The 17,384-nt window shown below is 43.8% G+C and overlaps 1 protein-coding gene across 2 annotated transcripts in view; it reads right to left on the bottom strand.

The window, feature by feature from the left end:
* Window positions 1-17,384, bottom strand: part of Ets1 (ETS proto-oncogene 1, transcription factor) — a 121,741-nt gene that overhangs the window by 77,443 nt on the left and 26,914 nt on the right. For both annotated transcript variants that reach the window (XM_028776164.1, XM_028776166.1), the window contains one exon: window positions 16,436-16,577. In XM_028776164.1, coding sequence (XP_028631997.1) covers window positions 16,436-16,577 — 142 coding nt within the window. The remainder of the gene's footprint in view (window positions 1-16,435; window positions 16,578-17,384) is intronic.

Below are 17,384 nucleotides of genomic sequence, written 5' to 3'. Positions count from 1 at the left end.
CTTCACAAGTCCCTCCCACCATGATCTTCCTGCTGCTTTGCCCTGTTTACTAGGATTCTCCATCACTGGCTACTACGTTATGGATTCAGACTGGCCTGAGACCTGCTTGAGAGCCCGACAAATTACTTCAGCTATATAAAGATCAACTTACTCAGCTGTAAATTGGAATTAATAATAACTGCCAGGATTCAGGGTAAAATTCAAATAGGGTGATATATGAAAGATGGTAATGTTAACTATGTTTGGCTCAGTGTAAATAATATAAGTGGCAGGGTTTTTTTTCATGCTACATATACAAACACCCCTATACACACAGTTTTGAACTCAAGCATCTTCAAATCTTAAAAATATTCATTTATCAGGAAGAGCAGTCTGAGGGTCATTCCATACAAATAATAATTTGCGTCCTGAATCAAAACAGCAGTTCATAAATGTAGGTGGGCTATGTATTTAAGATCTCCGTGCACAAGAATAGCCAGAAAAAGGGGAAATGATGGTGTGAGATAAACAGATTAAGTGTATGCTTAAAAAAGAAATGCTCTCATCTTCACATGACACACAGAAATTAATTCAAAACAATCAGAGACATAAATGAAGGAACTAAATTTGCACAACTCTGCAGGGAAAGATTGAAATAAGTAAATCTTCATAACTTTTACAACACCCACACGTAGATAAGTTGAGTTATATCTAAGCAAAATCCTTTTTTGTTGTTGTTGTTGTGTGCCACAGATTGTACCATCAGGAAAGACAGAGACTGGCTGACATTATGGGAAAAGACACTTGTAAATGATATTGCTAGTGAGATTCTTGCATCTAAGCTACTCCATACAGAACTCCTAAATTTCAGTAGTCCAAAAGATAACCCAGTGGAGAAGTAGTGGGTCCAGAATTTGAATAGACAGCTCTACACACAAATTATACAAGTGTCCAATAAGCACGTTTAAATATGTTCCGTGTTATCAATCTTAAGGAAACACCAACCAAACCCACAAGGAAATACTGCTTCCTATTCACTGTGAGGGCTCTAACCCAAAAGACAAAAATGAGTATTGTTGAGGATACAGGGGAGGTAGAATCCTCGTGTATACCTGATGGGGATGGAAAGTAGGCAGCCAATGTAAGTAATCGTTTGGCCATCCCATAAATAGTTAAACAGAGATGACTGAGAAATTCTACACCAGGTCTATACCCAAGAGAAATGAAAACATGTTCATGCAAAAATGTGCATATGAACGTTCACAGTAGCATTATTTATAGTAGCCACAAAGTGGAAATTACCCAAATGTCCATCAAAGCTTGGGCAAAAAAGAAAAAAAAAAGTGGCACAGCCATCTAGTAGAAATGTTAATGAGTAGAAAGGAATGAGATATAGATTTACCCTATAACATGGATAAGCCTTGAACATATTATGTTAAGGGAAAGAAGCCAGTCACAAAGGACCACATAATGCAGTCCTCCATTTACAGTTATAGAATATAGTTAGATTCATAAAGACAGACATGAAAGCAACAATTACTAGCCAAGAGAAGAAAAGATGAGGGATGTGGGCTGCTAACACCCTGGGATGTCTTTTCAAAAGCACGAAATGTTCTAAATTTCAATTGTAATATCAGTTGTATATACTATAGCTATACTAAAAGTATTCTTAAAACATGCATTTTGCATATAGAAAAGCCTCATGGGAAAGTACAGTGCCTTTATAGGCAAGATGTGGCTTGGGGCCATTCCAGCTGGGAAATTCCAGGGAATGGTCCAGATCAAAGTCCATCTCTTAGTTAGTATTTAATATTTAATAAAGCTTGCTTTAAATTTGTCCTCACCCCCAAAAGTACATTTTTTGGGATTGCTATATTGGGAGGCAATTGTTATAGAACACACACACATATATGTAAATAAGCTTACTGTGTGTGTGTATGTGTGAGTGTGTGTGTGTGTGTGTGTGTGTGTGTGTGTGTGTGTGTAAGCTTGTCTTAATTATTTAGAGAAAACTAAAACGACTTCAGTTTTCCAGAGGGGAAGACAAGAGAAATAAAAAGAGAATGGATTTCTCATCATCTAGAAAAATCTTCCCGGTGGGGTCTACGAACATCATCTTAAGACCATTTACTTAACCAAAGTTCAGTGGAAAAAAAGTCTAACATTTCCATGACCTTCTTTTCTAAACTTCCTAAGTGGCTTAGAGAGAGGCTGCCTGGGGAACTCCAAACGGAACCTAAAAATATTATCTTCTGGCTTTATAAACACCAGGAACACTAATGAAGTGAGGGGCGGCAGACCCAGGAATGGACTATCTCATTCAGGTCGGGAGGTAGGGTGTGGGGGTTGGGGAGGCTGAACACATCCCTGAAGTCAGGCAAGAGGGCCAAGGGGATGGCCAGGCAGACAGGGCCAGGGAGGTGAAAATCAACACGGGGTAGGAAGAAAAGAATAACAATGATCAGGGATACAAAAAGCAGAGCCAGGGTGACCACTATTCTAAACACCAGTAAAACAAGCCCTTTGTGAGTCAGACGGCCCAAGTTTGGAGAGGTGACTGACTGCTCCACAGTCAGTCTGGCTGGACCCCCACTTGCACTTCACTTGGAGGCCACCTGGAGAGTCATGGTGGGTTGGTCTCCCTTCTGCAGCATAAACATTCCGCTCCTCATCCCCTCCTCCCTAATGCTCATGTGACATTGCCAGCATGCTTATGTTCTCTGTCAGGTCATGTCAAGACCCTGAGGTCTTCCAAGAGAATCGCTTCGCTCTGTAGCTCTAGCACCTCAGGACGAATCCATGTAAATACATGGGAGAAGAAGGCGTTCTCCCAGCTCCTTCTTCTACTGGAACCGGTGAAGAAGTCAATAAATTACTTCTGAAGAGACTTTAAACCAGTTTTCTACAGTAAAGAAACAAAAAAAGCCACAACTGATGGGCAGATTTGGGTGAGAGGGAGAGTCACCAACTGCCGATTTTCTAACCTGGTTATGATGGGCTCACCAAGCAAAAATAGTAAAGATTAGGCCATCAAGACAGGGAACATACTGTAAGATTGGCTATCACCCAGGGGCCCTATGGATAACCCAGGTTCTCAGAGAAAACCACTCAGGGAAACACATCCATGTGTGAAAGCTCAGAAGGTTTACCTGGATCACCTTTCCTACTCTTCTTTAACTTGTAAACCATCTTCAAAGAGGTGCACAGTTTTCACAGTGGCTACTTTAAAATGTAAAGTACACTGGCTACTTGTGGATGTTAAATCTAATATATCACAGCCAGGCAGAGGACAAGGCTTGGGTTAGAACCAACCAACAAGCACAGTCTCTCCCTACTCTCTCTTTCAAAACTTCTACTTGAGTTATAGGGACAGCAAAAGTATCGGGTTTTTTGTTTTGTTTTGTTTTGTTTTGTTTTTGTTTTTTGTCTTGGTTTTTTTTTCTATCTGCTCACTATTCCATGGACACTGGATTTCCCACCTGGAAGGCATAAAGGAATGAGTGACCAATAATAGGAAAGATGCAGAATTTCATTGCAAACCCTTTTTCTCTAGCCCTACACACTTACCAAGTGGGTTCTTATAACCAACACAACCAGGCTGTTTCCTTTTTACCTTGGAAGCAACTGAAAAACAGCAATAAGCACCCAGTGGCTTTCCTTTGCGCTTGATCTTCTCTTTGCACCCGAGTTTCCTAAAGCACCCCATCAAATTCCCTTTGAAACGTTCTGAAATTCACATCTCACAAAATAGAACCAGATGGATAAATAGTAAACACTTATTCCAACTCCTTCTGAAATATCCTTTTGAAAAACAATAATCTTAAAAGATACTTGAGAGGAAGGAGCTCACAAACGCCTTTAATAATTAATTTCAAAGTCTGCTTTCTTCCTAGCTCATTTAAATCTTTCCCACCCACCCCCGTTTAAGACCACCTCTTTTCCTGATGCTATTTTAAGAAGAGTTAAATTTACACTTATCTTTAATTTTAAGTGATACTATTTAGTTCCAGTTCACTGAATACTTGAGCTCAATTTTTGTAAAAAAAAAAAAAAAAAGGAAAGGAAAGAAAGAAAGAAAGGAGAAGAAAAGAAAAAGAAGAAAAAAATTTAAAAAAGGAAAAGTTACACAAGGGAGTATCTGTAAATATTTGGCATCTTATTCCATGTTGTATTGTAACAAAATACCCCAAGAAAGCTAAGTAGTAAAGAAAAGAGGCTTATTTAGTACATAGTTCAAAGGCAGAAAGGGCACCCACCAACATTTACTCTGCTCTGGTGAGGTCCTCCTAGCTAGTGATGTAAACAGCCGGGAGGAGTATCATGTGACAAGACAGAAAAAAGACAATCCAGGGAGCTGTTCTCAAATCAGAGGAACTGTTCATGAGTTTCAGCACTCCCCTGAGACCAGCACAATTCCTGCTAAGGATCAAATGGCTTCACCCTAGAGCCTTCTATAAGCTTCTATAAGTCTCAGTGTCCCAGAAGGGAGGGGCTCAGGTTCTAGCCTGTGAAATTTGGAACATTCACAAATCACATCCCAGGTATAGATGGCACAAGACACTGAGGCTGAACGTACCCGCATTGCAGAATGCATACTAGCTGCTAAGAACTTAAGAATGGCCTTTTTCAAGCCAAGCAGTGGTGGTGCTTGCCTTTAATCCCAGCACTTGGGAGGCAGAGACAGGCGGATTTCTGAGTTTGAGGCCTGGTCTACAGAGTGAGTTCTAGCACAGCCAGGGCTATACAGAGAAACCCTGTCTCGAAAAACAAAACAAAAAACAAAAACAAAAAACAAAACAAAAAAAAAAGAATGACCTTTCTCCTACCTGTGTATTTTATTTAAAATAAAAACAAGAAAACTCCTTGTGGGAGAGAGAGAGAGAGAGAGAGAGAGAGAGAGAGAGAGAGAGAGAGAGAGAGACAGAGAGGCGAAAATGTTCCATCTTAAAACCTGTAAGTCAGAAAGCAGTTCTCAAAGAGCAGATGGGAAAGCAATTGTTTACTGAGGAAAAAAAAATGCGGAATTCCCCTCCTCCATCACCCACTCAGTATGGCTGAAAGCTGTAGGCAGCCCTAGGGAATGGGGAGTGTGCTGGGTCCAGAGCCCAGCCCTTCTCCCTGCCTTCCCCCAGCTCTGCTCTCAGACTGTCAATTCTATTCTTTGCCAGACGCTCACTCCGGCTCCCAGCTCCGGAGCTGCAGCCCTCTATCACATTGAGTTTAAAATAAAGAAATGCTTTTCCTAAAGAATTCACACACAAATAATCTCATTACCCCAGTGTTTGCATTTATACAGCAGACATCTTCTGCCAGGAGGAGAGGGGAAAAAAAATCACCACGCTCACTCACACGGAACAGCTGCAAGGAGAGAAATGGTATTTAATTCATTGTGAAATATTCAACAATGGCTACACTGCACTTTTAAAAGCCTTTTGATAGTAAAACCCACAGGGAACGGCCCATCCTATGTGCTGAAAAGCAGCTTCCCCACAATTAGTCTCTTTATTCAGGTCTGAACATTCTGTGTAAACTTCAGCACGTGCTACAGACACTGTGGACGGCTTCAAGGGTATAACCTTTCAGAAACTTTGTATACTTTAGTCTTATTCCAGGACTCTGCTCACAAAGCTGTGCCGAGGTGGGGGAGAGCCCAGGGAGAGACGCAAAGGGAACTGGGATACTTAGGTGAAGAGGAAGAAAATCCTCTTGACCTCAACTGAGTCGCAAAAGGAAACCCACTCTACACACAAGCTTTGCAAATTGCTGGGTTTTACTCATGCCCTCAAATAACCAATGCTGGAGAAAAAGAAAACCCAAGTGGATATCCAAACATAATCAGGGGACCGTGTCTCATTTCCCTGCTCCATCTCTGAGGTTTTTGTGGGTCTCTGGTTTGTAGGAAAGCAAGCTTACATTGTTTTATCCCAGCAGGATAGTGACAAGAGTCACTGAGAAGGTGGTGACAATGAAGAGTGAAAGCAGAAACTATCAGGGCAGATAAAAGGTATACAGTGATTGAGAATATAAGGCAAGCAAATCCAGCTTGATTTCTCTCTCTCTCTCTCCTTCCTATAGTTTCGTCTCCTTCCTCCCGTCTCAGAACTACAAGTCAAGTTCTCATTCATGTTCAACGGAAATAATATCATCCTCCTCAGAACATGGCAAAGCAAAAGCCATACATGCAAAAGCCTCAACACCCGGGAGGTGTGAAGAACAGCAACTCCCTCTTACACAGCTCTGGGAAAGGCATTCTCTGGAATAAGATTATTCAGATTCTCATTTTACCAGAGAAGAACAAGGTATTGGCATATCTGATGCTATCTGATCAAGAAGCAAATATACCCAGGAATCTGCCTGGACACTCTAAAACTTTGTCAAAAGACAAACAGACTCCAGTAGTTTTATTGTTCAGGAAATTTAAAGTCAGAATTTTCAGTTTAAAAGGGAACGATGAAAGAGCTACACGTACCAGATCCACTGGAGGTGGTGAAGCATCTTTTTTGCTCTTTCTAACCTCCCTTGGGCTATAGGCATATCTGATTCCAGATGCAGCTGTCCACTTTCATTATAAAAATTCAATATTTGGCCTAGGATCATCAACCAGCCCTAAGTCTTGTTCCACTAGTAATGTCTATCGACATACCAGTGAAAGTTACAAACACTAAGACAACAATTAAGAGGCCAAAGTAGTAGGGTCCATGTAAGATAATCCAGAGTCCATGTAAGATAATGGCTCTCTAGAGTGAAGAGATCTGCAAACTACCAGTTTGTCTAAGTGAACTTGTAGCAAGAGATACTGGTCAGCCGCTTAAAGAAAAGCCAGAGATCAGACATGAGGGCTAGAACTCCTGAGGATGGTGTCTAGGCAGAGGCAGTTGGCTGAGATTGTGTCACACCCAACAGATCTCCCGACACTGTTACACTATATATTCTGACAGAGCGATCCAGACATTACTGCCACCACACTCTCTCCCACTGTACAAGGTGAGGGTGGTGAGCTCAATCTTTGGCCCACTAGAGAGGAGAGGAGCTGACTCAAGATATATCCTGAGTAGCACAAAATAAAGCAGAAAGATGTGTCTGGACATTGGGCAAGGCCATGATTCTTATCTCCAAGACAATGGGATGGAAACAACTTCCAGATTTAAATACAATCTCTGGGGATTGGCCAGAGCGGTGGAAAGGGGATTTGGAGGAAGGAAGTTGACAGCAGTGAATTCAGTGCTGTTAAACAAGATATACTGGTGTGTTCTCCCTATCTGCTTCAGCTGGGCACAATGGAACCTTTGCCCTTACTACAGAAGATCCTACTTTCTCTGAAGTCCTGGACCATGCTGAGCAGGGGAACGCAAAATTCTGACATGTAGTATTTTTAGCAAGATCCTGCTTTCCTAAAACTCATTTCTAACAACAACAACAAAAAAATCCATGACAATTAGCAGATCTAAGACTTGGTAGAAGGTCTTCAGGGTCAGTGAGATACAAGCAGGAGATCTAGTAAAAGGTCCAGGCAGTTAGAACCTGGTTCTATAGCTGTTTAAATCACTGGTGTTTCTGCTTTTCCAGTACCACTTGATAAAGTCCTCAAGGAAGGAGTCCCGACTTATAAAGCAAGTCACTTGCTTTGGAAGCTGAGGTTTAAATCCCACCTGAAAGGATGAATAGAGGTTGTGGAAATCTGTTTTATTAAGAAGCAAGAGTCTCCAAAGGCCACACGTAAGTCTTAATAGGATGTTCAGAAATATGAAGCCAATCCCTATAAAAATAGACAGTGATGCAGGGAAGAGAGAGCCAGCCTTCCAGCCAGTGAGATAGGGCAGGGTCTGATCTGAAAGGCAGAGGCCATGCACAGGGGCAAGTTCCAAGGGCCAAAGGCTGCCCACACATCAGGGGAGAGGTGATCTCTCCCATCGTGCAATTAGGCCTCCTGTTTGACCCCTGACTTCTGCCCTATGGGATATTTATGGTCTCTGGGCAGGCAGCTAGGACACAAATGAAGGAAGATAGACTCTGAAGGCCCTTAGTAGGAAAAGGACTAGAAGGAGAGAACTGGTGGGGGGGGGGAGGGGAGAGATGAAGAAAAGGTAGGAGAGGGGAGACAAGGAGGGATAGAGGGAGGCAGGCAGCCAAATAAGCTGGCTTTCTTGCTAGCAAGGACTCTCCTGGGAGGGAGTGGTGCCCTTGCTTACCCTCCTTCCTATCTAGAACTCCAAAATCTAAGTCCTGAATCTCATCTGTTTCAACCGTCTATTTCTTAAGCAGATGTGCCACCACCAACCAAGGGGACAGCAGGCAGGTCAGGCAGGTCAGGCCTCTCCCCTCTCAGAGTCAGCAGTTGCAGCTGCCCAAGCTGGGGCCTAGACGCCCCACTTCGGGGCGGGCAGCTGGGGCGCTGCCTGGCTGGCAGTGCCGGGGTTAACCCGGCAGCCCTGCGGAGCAAAGATTTCTGTTTTATTTCAGCGGGGGAAGTGTGTGCTGCCTGATTAGCTGGATGGTTTCCTCTTTTCCCATAACCTCCAGACCCCCACGGCCCAAGTGTTTACTCTCTGAAATAAAAAATCTGCTGGTGTTTTTCTTTTTGTGTGCTCGTGTATTTTGGGAGGATTGCAGAGGAGGAAGGCGGGGTCGGGGTGAGGAACCAGCCTGGGGGAAGGGAGGGCGCAGCCTCCAGCTGCAGAAGCTGCAGCTCAGGAAAGCAACTTCTTAACGAGGGAGCTGGTCTCTTGCTCTGGCAGCTATAAACACACTGAACATCTGGAGGCCAAGAGTCTCTCCCGGCCAGACGTGAGCACCACAGGCTGTCCCTGCCCGGCCGTCCCCACCCCCTCGGCTCTCACACCCCCTCTCTACTCAGCTCAGCTCCAGCCCTCTCACATCATCCACCCACCCGACCATTTCCATTCACAGAGATCCGCAGCGCCCGCTAGCAGCCGGCCTGCGGGAGCTGAGAGGAGACGAGCAGGCGACGCCAACCAGCAGTGGCCACCCCGCCCCCGCCCCTGTTCCAGAAGAGGGGTCAAACTGCTAGAATCCAATAAGAACTTGGTGCCCTGGGGACCTTTTCCCAACTCGAACTAAATATTTGCGGTTTGAAGAAGTTAAGAGAACTCTCCCCCAGCCACCCCACCCCACCCCACTCTCCAGAGCCCCCTGGGAGTTCCAGTGCAATGCTGTTACTTCCTTGGACTTTTTTGAGAAACAAGGAATTTATCTATCAGGTGGCCAGGCCAACAGAAGGCTTGCGTGCTAATTGTCACTCTGCTCGCCCTGCTGAGATGAGAGGCTCTTTCTGCACCTGGGTCTCCTTCCTTTCCCAACACCGAGGAAGGGATTCATTCTCTCAGGTACAGCCAAACAAAGTCCTCCACCTTCCCTTGCATCGTTCCAGTGAGCCCCAATCCCAAACTGCCTTGAGCTCTTCTTCCCAAGTGCCCTCTCTTTTTATTGGTGAAATGAGTTATAGTGGGGGTAATGTATGTGTTATATATGATAGAGAAAGAAGAGAGAGAGAGGGCACGTGGGAAGGCGGGGGGTGGGGGGGAGAAAGCCTAAGGATAGCATTGCCTTGGGCAATGAGAAAGTAGTCAAGACTCATTAGGTCAAGAGTCAGGCACTTTCTTTCTCTGGCTCCTTTAAATCCATTCTTGGCTCATGGAATCAGCATAAGAACTCAAAAATAAGGGTAAAGACCTGTCTGTTGGAGATTGGAAACCCAAGAAACCTATTAAAAACTCGAGGACATGATTCTGTATTCTTGCTCTCTCTTCCAAACCAGGTTAAACCCTCCGACTAGATGCAGTTCTATTTAGACTGAAACCCTTGCACAAATTGTTCAAGGAATTTGAATGTTAAATAGCACACACTCAAAAGTTTCAAGGAGGCAAGAGTTGGGGGGGCAGTCTAAGAGAGGAGTCAGTAGAATCTTGGTCAATCGTCAGCAGCCACCCACGGCTAGCCAGGGGGCCACCTTCCCTTGCAGAGAAAGGCTCAGGCACACAGATACAAAAAAAAGCACAGAGTAAATGCAAACATGGAGGAGACCTTGGTAAGTAGATTAGGGGGTAGGCTCACCAGTGCCCTCTTATTCCAGTATGTACTTAAACCCCTTCAGGTAGGTGTGTGAAAAGGCTGTTCAGCCTCAAGTGTCCCTGGATACCTTCCTTTAGGGACCTAAGATGGGCAGTTAGGCCTGGTCTTCTATGAAAGAAGAGTACTAAGACAGGACTATAGGTAGCACTTTCTGAGATGGCACAGCTGCCAAACCAGAATCAGAGGAACCCAAACTGCCCAGAGTCTCCCTTAGTGGTCAGACCCTATTTACAGAAAAGATGATTCTCTCGTATCAGACTACATAGCCTGTTCCAGGCCAGCCAGCACTACACAACTACACAGACTGTCTCAAAAATAAGTAAATACTTTAATAATAAGAATAACAACAACAACAGATTAGTTGCAAGGAACCACCTTTTCAAAGTTCAGACTGTCGCACACTGAGTTGGAAAATCAAGAACATTCAATAAGATGTTGAGAAAGGGGGCCCCTGAGAGGCTCCTCATTTATCTCACTATAGGGCTACCATAAGTCTTCTCTGACAGAAAGAGCCAAGCATTCTGTCTGGGACAGATTAGTCCAATATTGTAATATCCAATGTTATAACATCCAGGATGCTCACAGGCTCACAGGCTCACAGGCATAGAATTGTTTTGAAGAACAAAAGAACCATTAAAAAAAAGTGTTCTAGGAAAAGAAAAATGTGTCCTGAAGAAAGACAGAACAGATATGCGCAGCAGATGGAGTTTGAAACGCTGGCTTTTAAGCCCTATGGCCATCAGACACAGTCAGCTGAAAGAACAAACCTGCTGTGAGCATAAACATTTCCAGGCAAGGTGAGTTTCCATTGAAGTCTTGCTGGCGTGTCTTCAACACTCTCAACACTTGAAAGCCAAACTGGAGGCTCTTGCTTTCCTGATGAAACATCCCACCTGGCTGTCAGTGGCCCTTTCCAAACACTGTCCAGGTTTGATCCCTCCCAGCCCAGCCGCTGGGCCAGATGACAAAGCCCCAGGAGAGATCATGAACCTGGCCCCACAACATGTCTCCCACATGAACTTCTAAAGTTTATTTGGGAAAGACATTCTTCAATTCCACCATTTTATTAGTAATTTTTTATTTTTTAGAAATTTTAAATAATGAAATCTGAAGTCTCCCCCTGATATTGCCAAGCCGGTGTCATACATAAGTGCAGTATTTCATATGAGAATCATTTGCTTTATCACAAAAAATGTACACCTCCCCACACACAATTTTTTAGACAGTTGCATGCAGGCAAGGACTGTGTCTTCTCTTTCCTCGTCTGTCTTTAGGACCCACCATGTACCACTGGAGGTCAAGTGAGTTCAATCAATCAGTGGGTCACTTTCTGACTCAACCCTTAGACATTTTTGGACGTCCAAAATGCGCTTCCCAGAACAACGAGTTAAAGGCACTTGGAGGCAATGATTTACAATAGCAAACATGTACAACATCTTAACTGTATGCTGACATGCTTCAAGCTTCATAGATATGAACCGAGTGGTTCTCAGAGTGTGATTTCTGGACTTCCAGCAGAAATAACAGAGGTAGCTCCTCGAAATGTATTAGGAAAAAAATAAAAAATAAAAAATAAGAAAAGAAAAGAAAATATTCCTCAACCCTAACCCTGGGGTAGAGCTTTAAAGTCTGTGCTTTAGTAGATTCTGGAGTTCCTAGCTTAACGAGTCCAGAGCAAGAGTTAAATATTACATCTCTAAGATATTCTTCTCGTCCTCTTCCTCCTCCTCTTCCCCCTCCTACCCCCCCCATTCCTCCTCCTCCTTCTTGGGCTATTGCTGCTACCATCACTACTGCCACTGCCCATAGACCAAGCTTTGAAAATCTCCCTGGCATATGAAGAATCATGATCAAGTTGCCCAAGGTCACTCAATGATGAAGATCTACTATAAACCTCTGTAATCTTCTTTAAGATCCTAGGTTCCTTACTCTTGGACCATTTCTGAATTCTTTTTCAGGACACTGAGAAGTGGCAGGATTCTGTGTATGGAGTAAATAAAATTCAGCAACAAAAATATACCAAACTTCATCATTCATTCATATATATATATGTGTGTGTATATATATATATACACATATATATATATATATGAGAAAGTCTGGTAGTTCAAATCAAGGACCACAGTAATGAGAGTGAAATTCTTTCTCTTCTATGCTCTGTGGCTCTGCTCTGCCTCCCAGCTTTAGCAAGTATTTGACATGAGTGTATATTGAACAAAATGCCACTGTTAAAAATTGGGATGATTCAAGGCCAAATCCATCCCTGCCTTTAAAAAATACTACCTGAAATGGAAAAAAAAATGATGCCACTCTGGAAGGGGACCAGAGTATTGTGTTTTCTGATATGTGCTATGATCAGTTATGGTGACCTAAAGTGAGAGGCTGAAGTCACATGTGGACAGCTGGCAGCTACGGCTCAACTACAGTACAGAAGCTACGGCTTCTGATTTCTAATTCCCAATAGAAGACAAGCTATGCCTGACTCTAGGCAGGACTGGGTTCCATTTCCAGGCTTACTGTTTCATCTGAGAATGGCTTGTATCAACCCTGTCGCTTCTCAACAGGGCTATGGGCAGGAACTAGTTTTAACGCCTCAGGACAGCAACTTTTTAGTGAGTTCTTAGAGACAGGGAGCAGGAGCCTGACACACATGATCATTCTTGTTATGGTGACGGAGAGGTGCTGAAGCTGAGGGACAGACTAGAGGAAGGGAACAGAAAAGAGGCAGGGTCAGTGGGCTACACTCCAGGCAGACTATAAACAGTAACAGACAGTACAGCCCTGGCTTGTGTGAGGAGCTCCATTGATTCACAAGATTCCCTGACAGAAGGATGACGAGAAGCTGAAACAGAAAGGGCCCATTCATTCATGCAGAACACCAGCCCTCAGCCCCCATTGGCTCTCCATAATGGCCCCAGGCTGATAGCAAGGAGGGGGCTGTGGCGAGGGAGGAGGAGGTAAAAATGAAAGAAAATGATGACTGCAAGATCGTTGTGAAGCAACGTACAGCTGCACAGGCAATTGCAGGCAAATGTGACTTCCCTTTTTAGCCGTAGTGAATGTCCTCAGAATCGTGTGTTATTCTTTTTCACACCATTTCTCCTCTCTTCCGCCCCTTGTCATTTTTCGGGCACTCTGATTCTTTGTCCCTTGTCATTCATCTTTTCCCAATACCATCTCCATCTCTACCAATACCCTTCTCCGTTTTTTTGTCAGTTCTACACATCTCAGTTTTCCCCTCTGTTCCTTTTCACCTCTTCTTTGCTTTCCTGGTTCCGAAGTCTCCCTTCCCTTACTGGCAAGGCTTTCTCTATTTCAGCCTTAGCTTTATTCCCTTGGCCTCCCTTCTTCCCATGCCTCTCCTCTTCCTCAGCCTCTGCCCCTCTGTGAATGAATGGGAACAATACTCTGATGAAGGCCACTATGAGGGAGCCTGGGTATTCATGGTTGGCCCCTCCTGTCAGTATTCCAGTCACTGACAGATGTGTAATCCTTGGAAAAGAAGTCCATTCATCCCTTCTGAGAGCACAGACGTGAGGCAGAGCAGGGGTGGGAAGCAGCCATGAGTCGGAGGAGGGGAAGGAAACTGAAGTTATAAATAGGATGAAAGAAGATGGGAGGAAAAAAAAAAACAACTGGAGTATTTTTTTTCTCCCTTTCTTTTTATTCAGCATATCTCAAAAAAAAAAAAAAAGTTCCACAGCTGGAGAAATCATTCGTTCATCCACTTCTTCATCTTCCTTCTTTAAAAATCCCACAATAGCTTTCCAAAAGACGACCCATCGCTGAGGAGAACTGGACCACAGCCCAGAAAGAGTTCCTGCAGCTCCTTCAACTGGACAGAGCTCACAAGGCAAAGGACAGACAGGGAGAGGCTCAAGGTTCTTGCCAGATCTTTCCATCAGAGGGAGCCTGAGGAAGTGGGAGCTATTGCCTCTATTTGCAAACAGATTACCACCAACTGGTAGGGAGCCAGACCCCATGGAAGCAGCCTACCATTCCAAACTGCAATGGCTGGCACGTCAGGCTATTCTAAGGATGGTTATTATTCCTACCCCAAAGCCACAGGTCTAGGCAACCCGAGCTTCTGTCTTGGAACCATAAGCTATGGGGAAAAAAAAAAAAGAATTCTACTGTATTGTTAACATTTCTTTACATTTTAAGGCTAAGAATATCGTGAGCTGTGTGTTATTCATCTGTTTTACTGAAACTTATCTTCTTGGCTCTGAAGTCAAAACATTCTAACTTCTGAGAATCTTGGCAAGAAGAACACATAAGATCATCACCCCAACTTGTATGATGTACTCTTCAGTTAAGAAAGAGAATGACTCTTTTACCCATGGGATGGGTCTCAAGTCGAAACAGGCATTGGTTGGCAGTTCCCTCAGTCTCTGCTCCATCTTTGTTCCTGCGCTTCTTGTAAGCAGGACAAATTTTGGATTGAAGGTTTGTGGGTGAGTTGGTGTCCTTATCCGTCCATTAGGAGTCCTGCCTGGCTACAGGAGGTGGACGCTTCAGGCTCCATATGCCCCACAGCTGGCTAGGAGCCTCAGCCAGAATCACCCTCATAGACTCTCCAGAGCCTCCCCCATCCCAGGTCTATGGTATACATCCTAGAGACCTGCTCCTCCGACCCCTGACCTCAGAGGTGAAGAGGAGGTGGGAATGGAGGGAGGGAATGTGTGACGGGGAACTGGGAGGAGAGAGAGCTTTGATCAGGATGTAAAGTGAGTATGAACAAATAGATTAATTAATGTAAAAACTTTAAAATAAATTTAAGGGAAAAAACAAAGAGAAAGGCTATGTCTGCTAGGAAGAAAAGGCATCCTCACCTTGGGTTTACGGGCAAGTGTGCGGAGACACTCGAATACAAATGAGATTCAACTCGTAACACGTGGAAGTGTCATCAGAGTTGCATTTAGGGAATAAAAACCCTAAGGCTTGTGGCATTAAGAGTATTCAAGAATGATACAAACCTAGGCACGGCTATGTGGGTCTTCTGCTTATATAGATGAAATCTAATTTGTTCACAATTCTAATAGATTAATGTTTTCACATCCTTACATCTCCAGTCTTGAAGTCTCACCACTGTATAGGCACATCATCCTCCCAACCTCTCTGTGCTACAGATACACAGCTGAAAAGTGTGTACTTAGGCTTTTGACTCTTTCTAACCCTTGAAGGGATGAAGGTACCATCTCTGAACAATAGCATGGATGTTCCTTCGTCAGCAGAATATTGAGGCCAACTCGTCCCAGGACCTGAGAAGAGGCCTCCTGAAGAGTCTCTGAGAAGAGCCTCCTACACTGTCTGACCCACCACAGTATGCTCCTGTCTGGGAGAAGCAGTGTGTTCCATTGTTCCATGTCTCTGTTCACTTCTGCTGTGGGATGAAGTATGGACTACAAAGTAGATATTTGCTTTATTTCCCCACTATTTTACAAGCCACTTACGATCATAAGTCAGAAGGACACTGAACAACCACCACAACAAAGCATTCCACTTAGTTCCCAGAAATTACCCCCAGTCTCTTCGGTTCACCTGAATAATTCCTGTGTGTGTGTGTGTGTGTGTGTGTGTGTGTGTGTGTGTTATATTTATAGACACATCACATACATTTTATATATGATATTATAACATGGTCTCAAGGACAATTGAATTTCACAGTCCCCAATTCAAGTCTTACACTTAGTATTTTTCTCCAGATGCTACTAAGGAAACAACGTCTAATGGAATTCAAACGAAACAGAAGCTAGTCCTGAAAACAGAACAACAGAACTCAGGTAACTTGGAGTTCTGGTTGGTCCTGGGGCAAGTGGGCAGACTTGCTACAGACAGGGCCTCTGGGGAGTCTCATTCTAGGTCAGGAGTGGGTAGTCTTATAGCTAGCAAGTCAGGAAGAAGGAGGAGTGGGACCAGATGCTGCTGGTACAGGTGGTTGGGGATGGGGAAGGAGTGGAGGAAAGAACACAGATGCCAGTGGAGAATAGAAGGAGATCCGTGATGAAGGAAAGAAGTTCCATCCTGGAAGATGGCTAATCTACACGCCTCTCTTCCCAGTTCATCAGCTATGATGGTAAAACATGTTTCTCAACAAAGCATCCGAAAGGGTGAAAAGTGCGCAGAAAGTACAAACTGTTTACAAAATCAACACAGAAAGCAACCCTTCTTGGGCCCATTGGTAGAGCATCACCTTCCTGTTGGACAGTAAAGTAGCACAAAGTTACTGAGGGGCTTTCCTCAAGAGAACAATAGCATATGTACCCATGTACCCTACGGGGGTGCTATTTCAGAGAATGTAGCCCTCAGCAGGTTTCTCTTGGCCTTCAACTCTCTCCTCATCCGCAGCATTTGTTTATATTCCTACCTGAGCTGCAGTGTTCAAGTCCAGTAGGAACTTCCTGAGTGGCTGTCTCATTCCAGAGTGGGTAAAGAGGTCTTTGCTGATAATTGGACTGGAAACCGCAGGTCATTCGAGGATCTTCAAAAGTGTTGATAGGCCCCTGCCTCTGTGACCAGTGAAGAGAAAGGGGTATGTATTAGGAGAAAACCCTTTATGTTTCAACCCTATTATAAATATGGCTTCACACCATCTAATCCCAGCTATACAGGGACAGACTGCCAGTCAGAACCTACTGTTCATTTCCACACACTTTGCTCTCCAACCTCACAGGGAAGGAGAGGAACTTATTTAGACGATGACTTCATTTATTTCTATCCATACCTTTACATATCTGGGAACAGCTTTTATAACCTGCAAAAACATTTGCAGTGAACAGCAGGGCAGAATATTTACCATCTCAGACTTAACACAGTCTGGGTTTCTTTTTTTTATCAGTATTATCTCCCTCTATGAAAACATCACAAAATAGTACTCTTATAGGACAGCCCAGTGTCATAGGATAGGTGATAAATGCCACAGGTGAAGGGGAAAAAGGCATCCATAGCGTAAAATCTACTTCATTTGTCATTAATTGGTAGGGGTGGGTCTTCATAACGTAAGTTGCTGATTAAGCACGGTTTCCTGTACTATTTGCAGATTTGTGCCACCTCCTTATTAGCTTTATTAGACTCACAAAATAGACAGTGTGAGAAAACCAAAAATTGCTATGTAGAAAACCACATTTCACAGATTTAAAAGCCTTATTCCTTGAAGGCAGATGGATTCAAATTGAAACCCAGGCTCTGCCAATTATTCATATGGGAATTCAGGTCTTCTCTCTAATCTAAACATTAGTTTATTCTTACAGAAAATGGAAATAATAAACCAAACTCATAAAGCAGGAGAGCTGAGGGACTAGAGAGATGGCTCCATG

Source organism: Grammomys surdaster, unplaced genomic scaffold, assembly GCF_004785775.1.
Source record: "Grammomys surdaster isolate TR1022 unplaced genomic scaffold, NIH_TR_1.0 266, whole genome shotgun sequence".
NCBI classification, from domain to species: domain Eukaryota; kingdom Metazoa; phylum Chordata; class Mammalia; order Rodentia; family Muridae; genus Grammomys; species Grammomys surdaster.
This window is presented reverse-complemented; position numbering and strand designations above follow the sequence as displayed.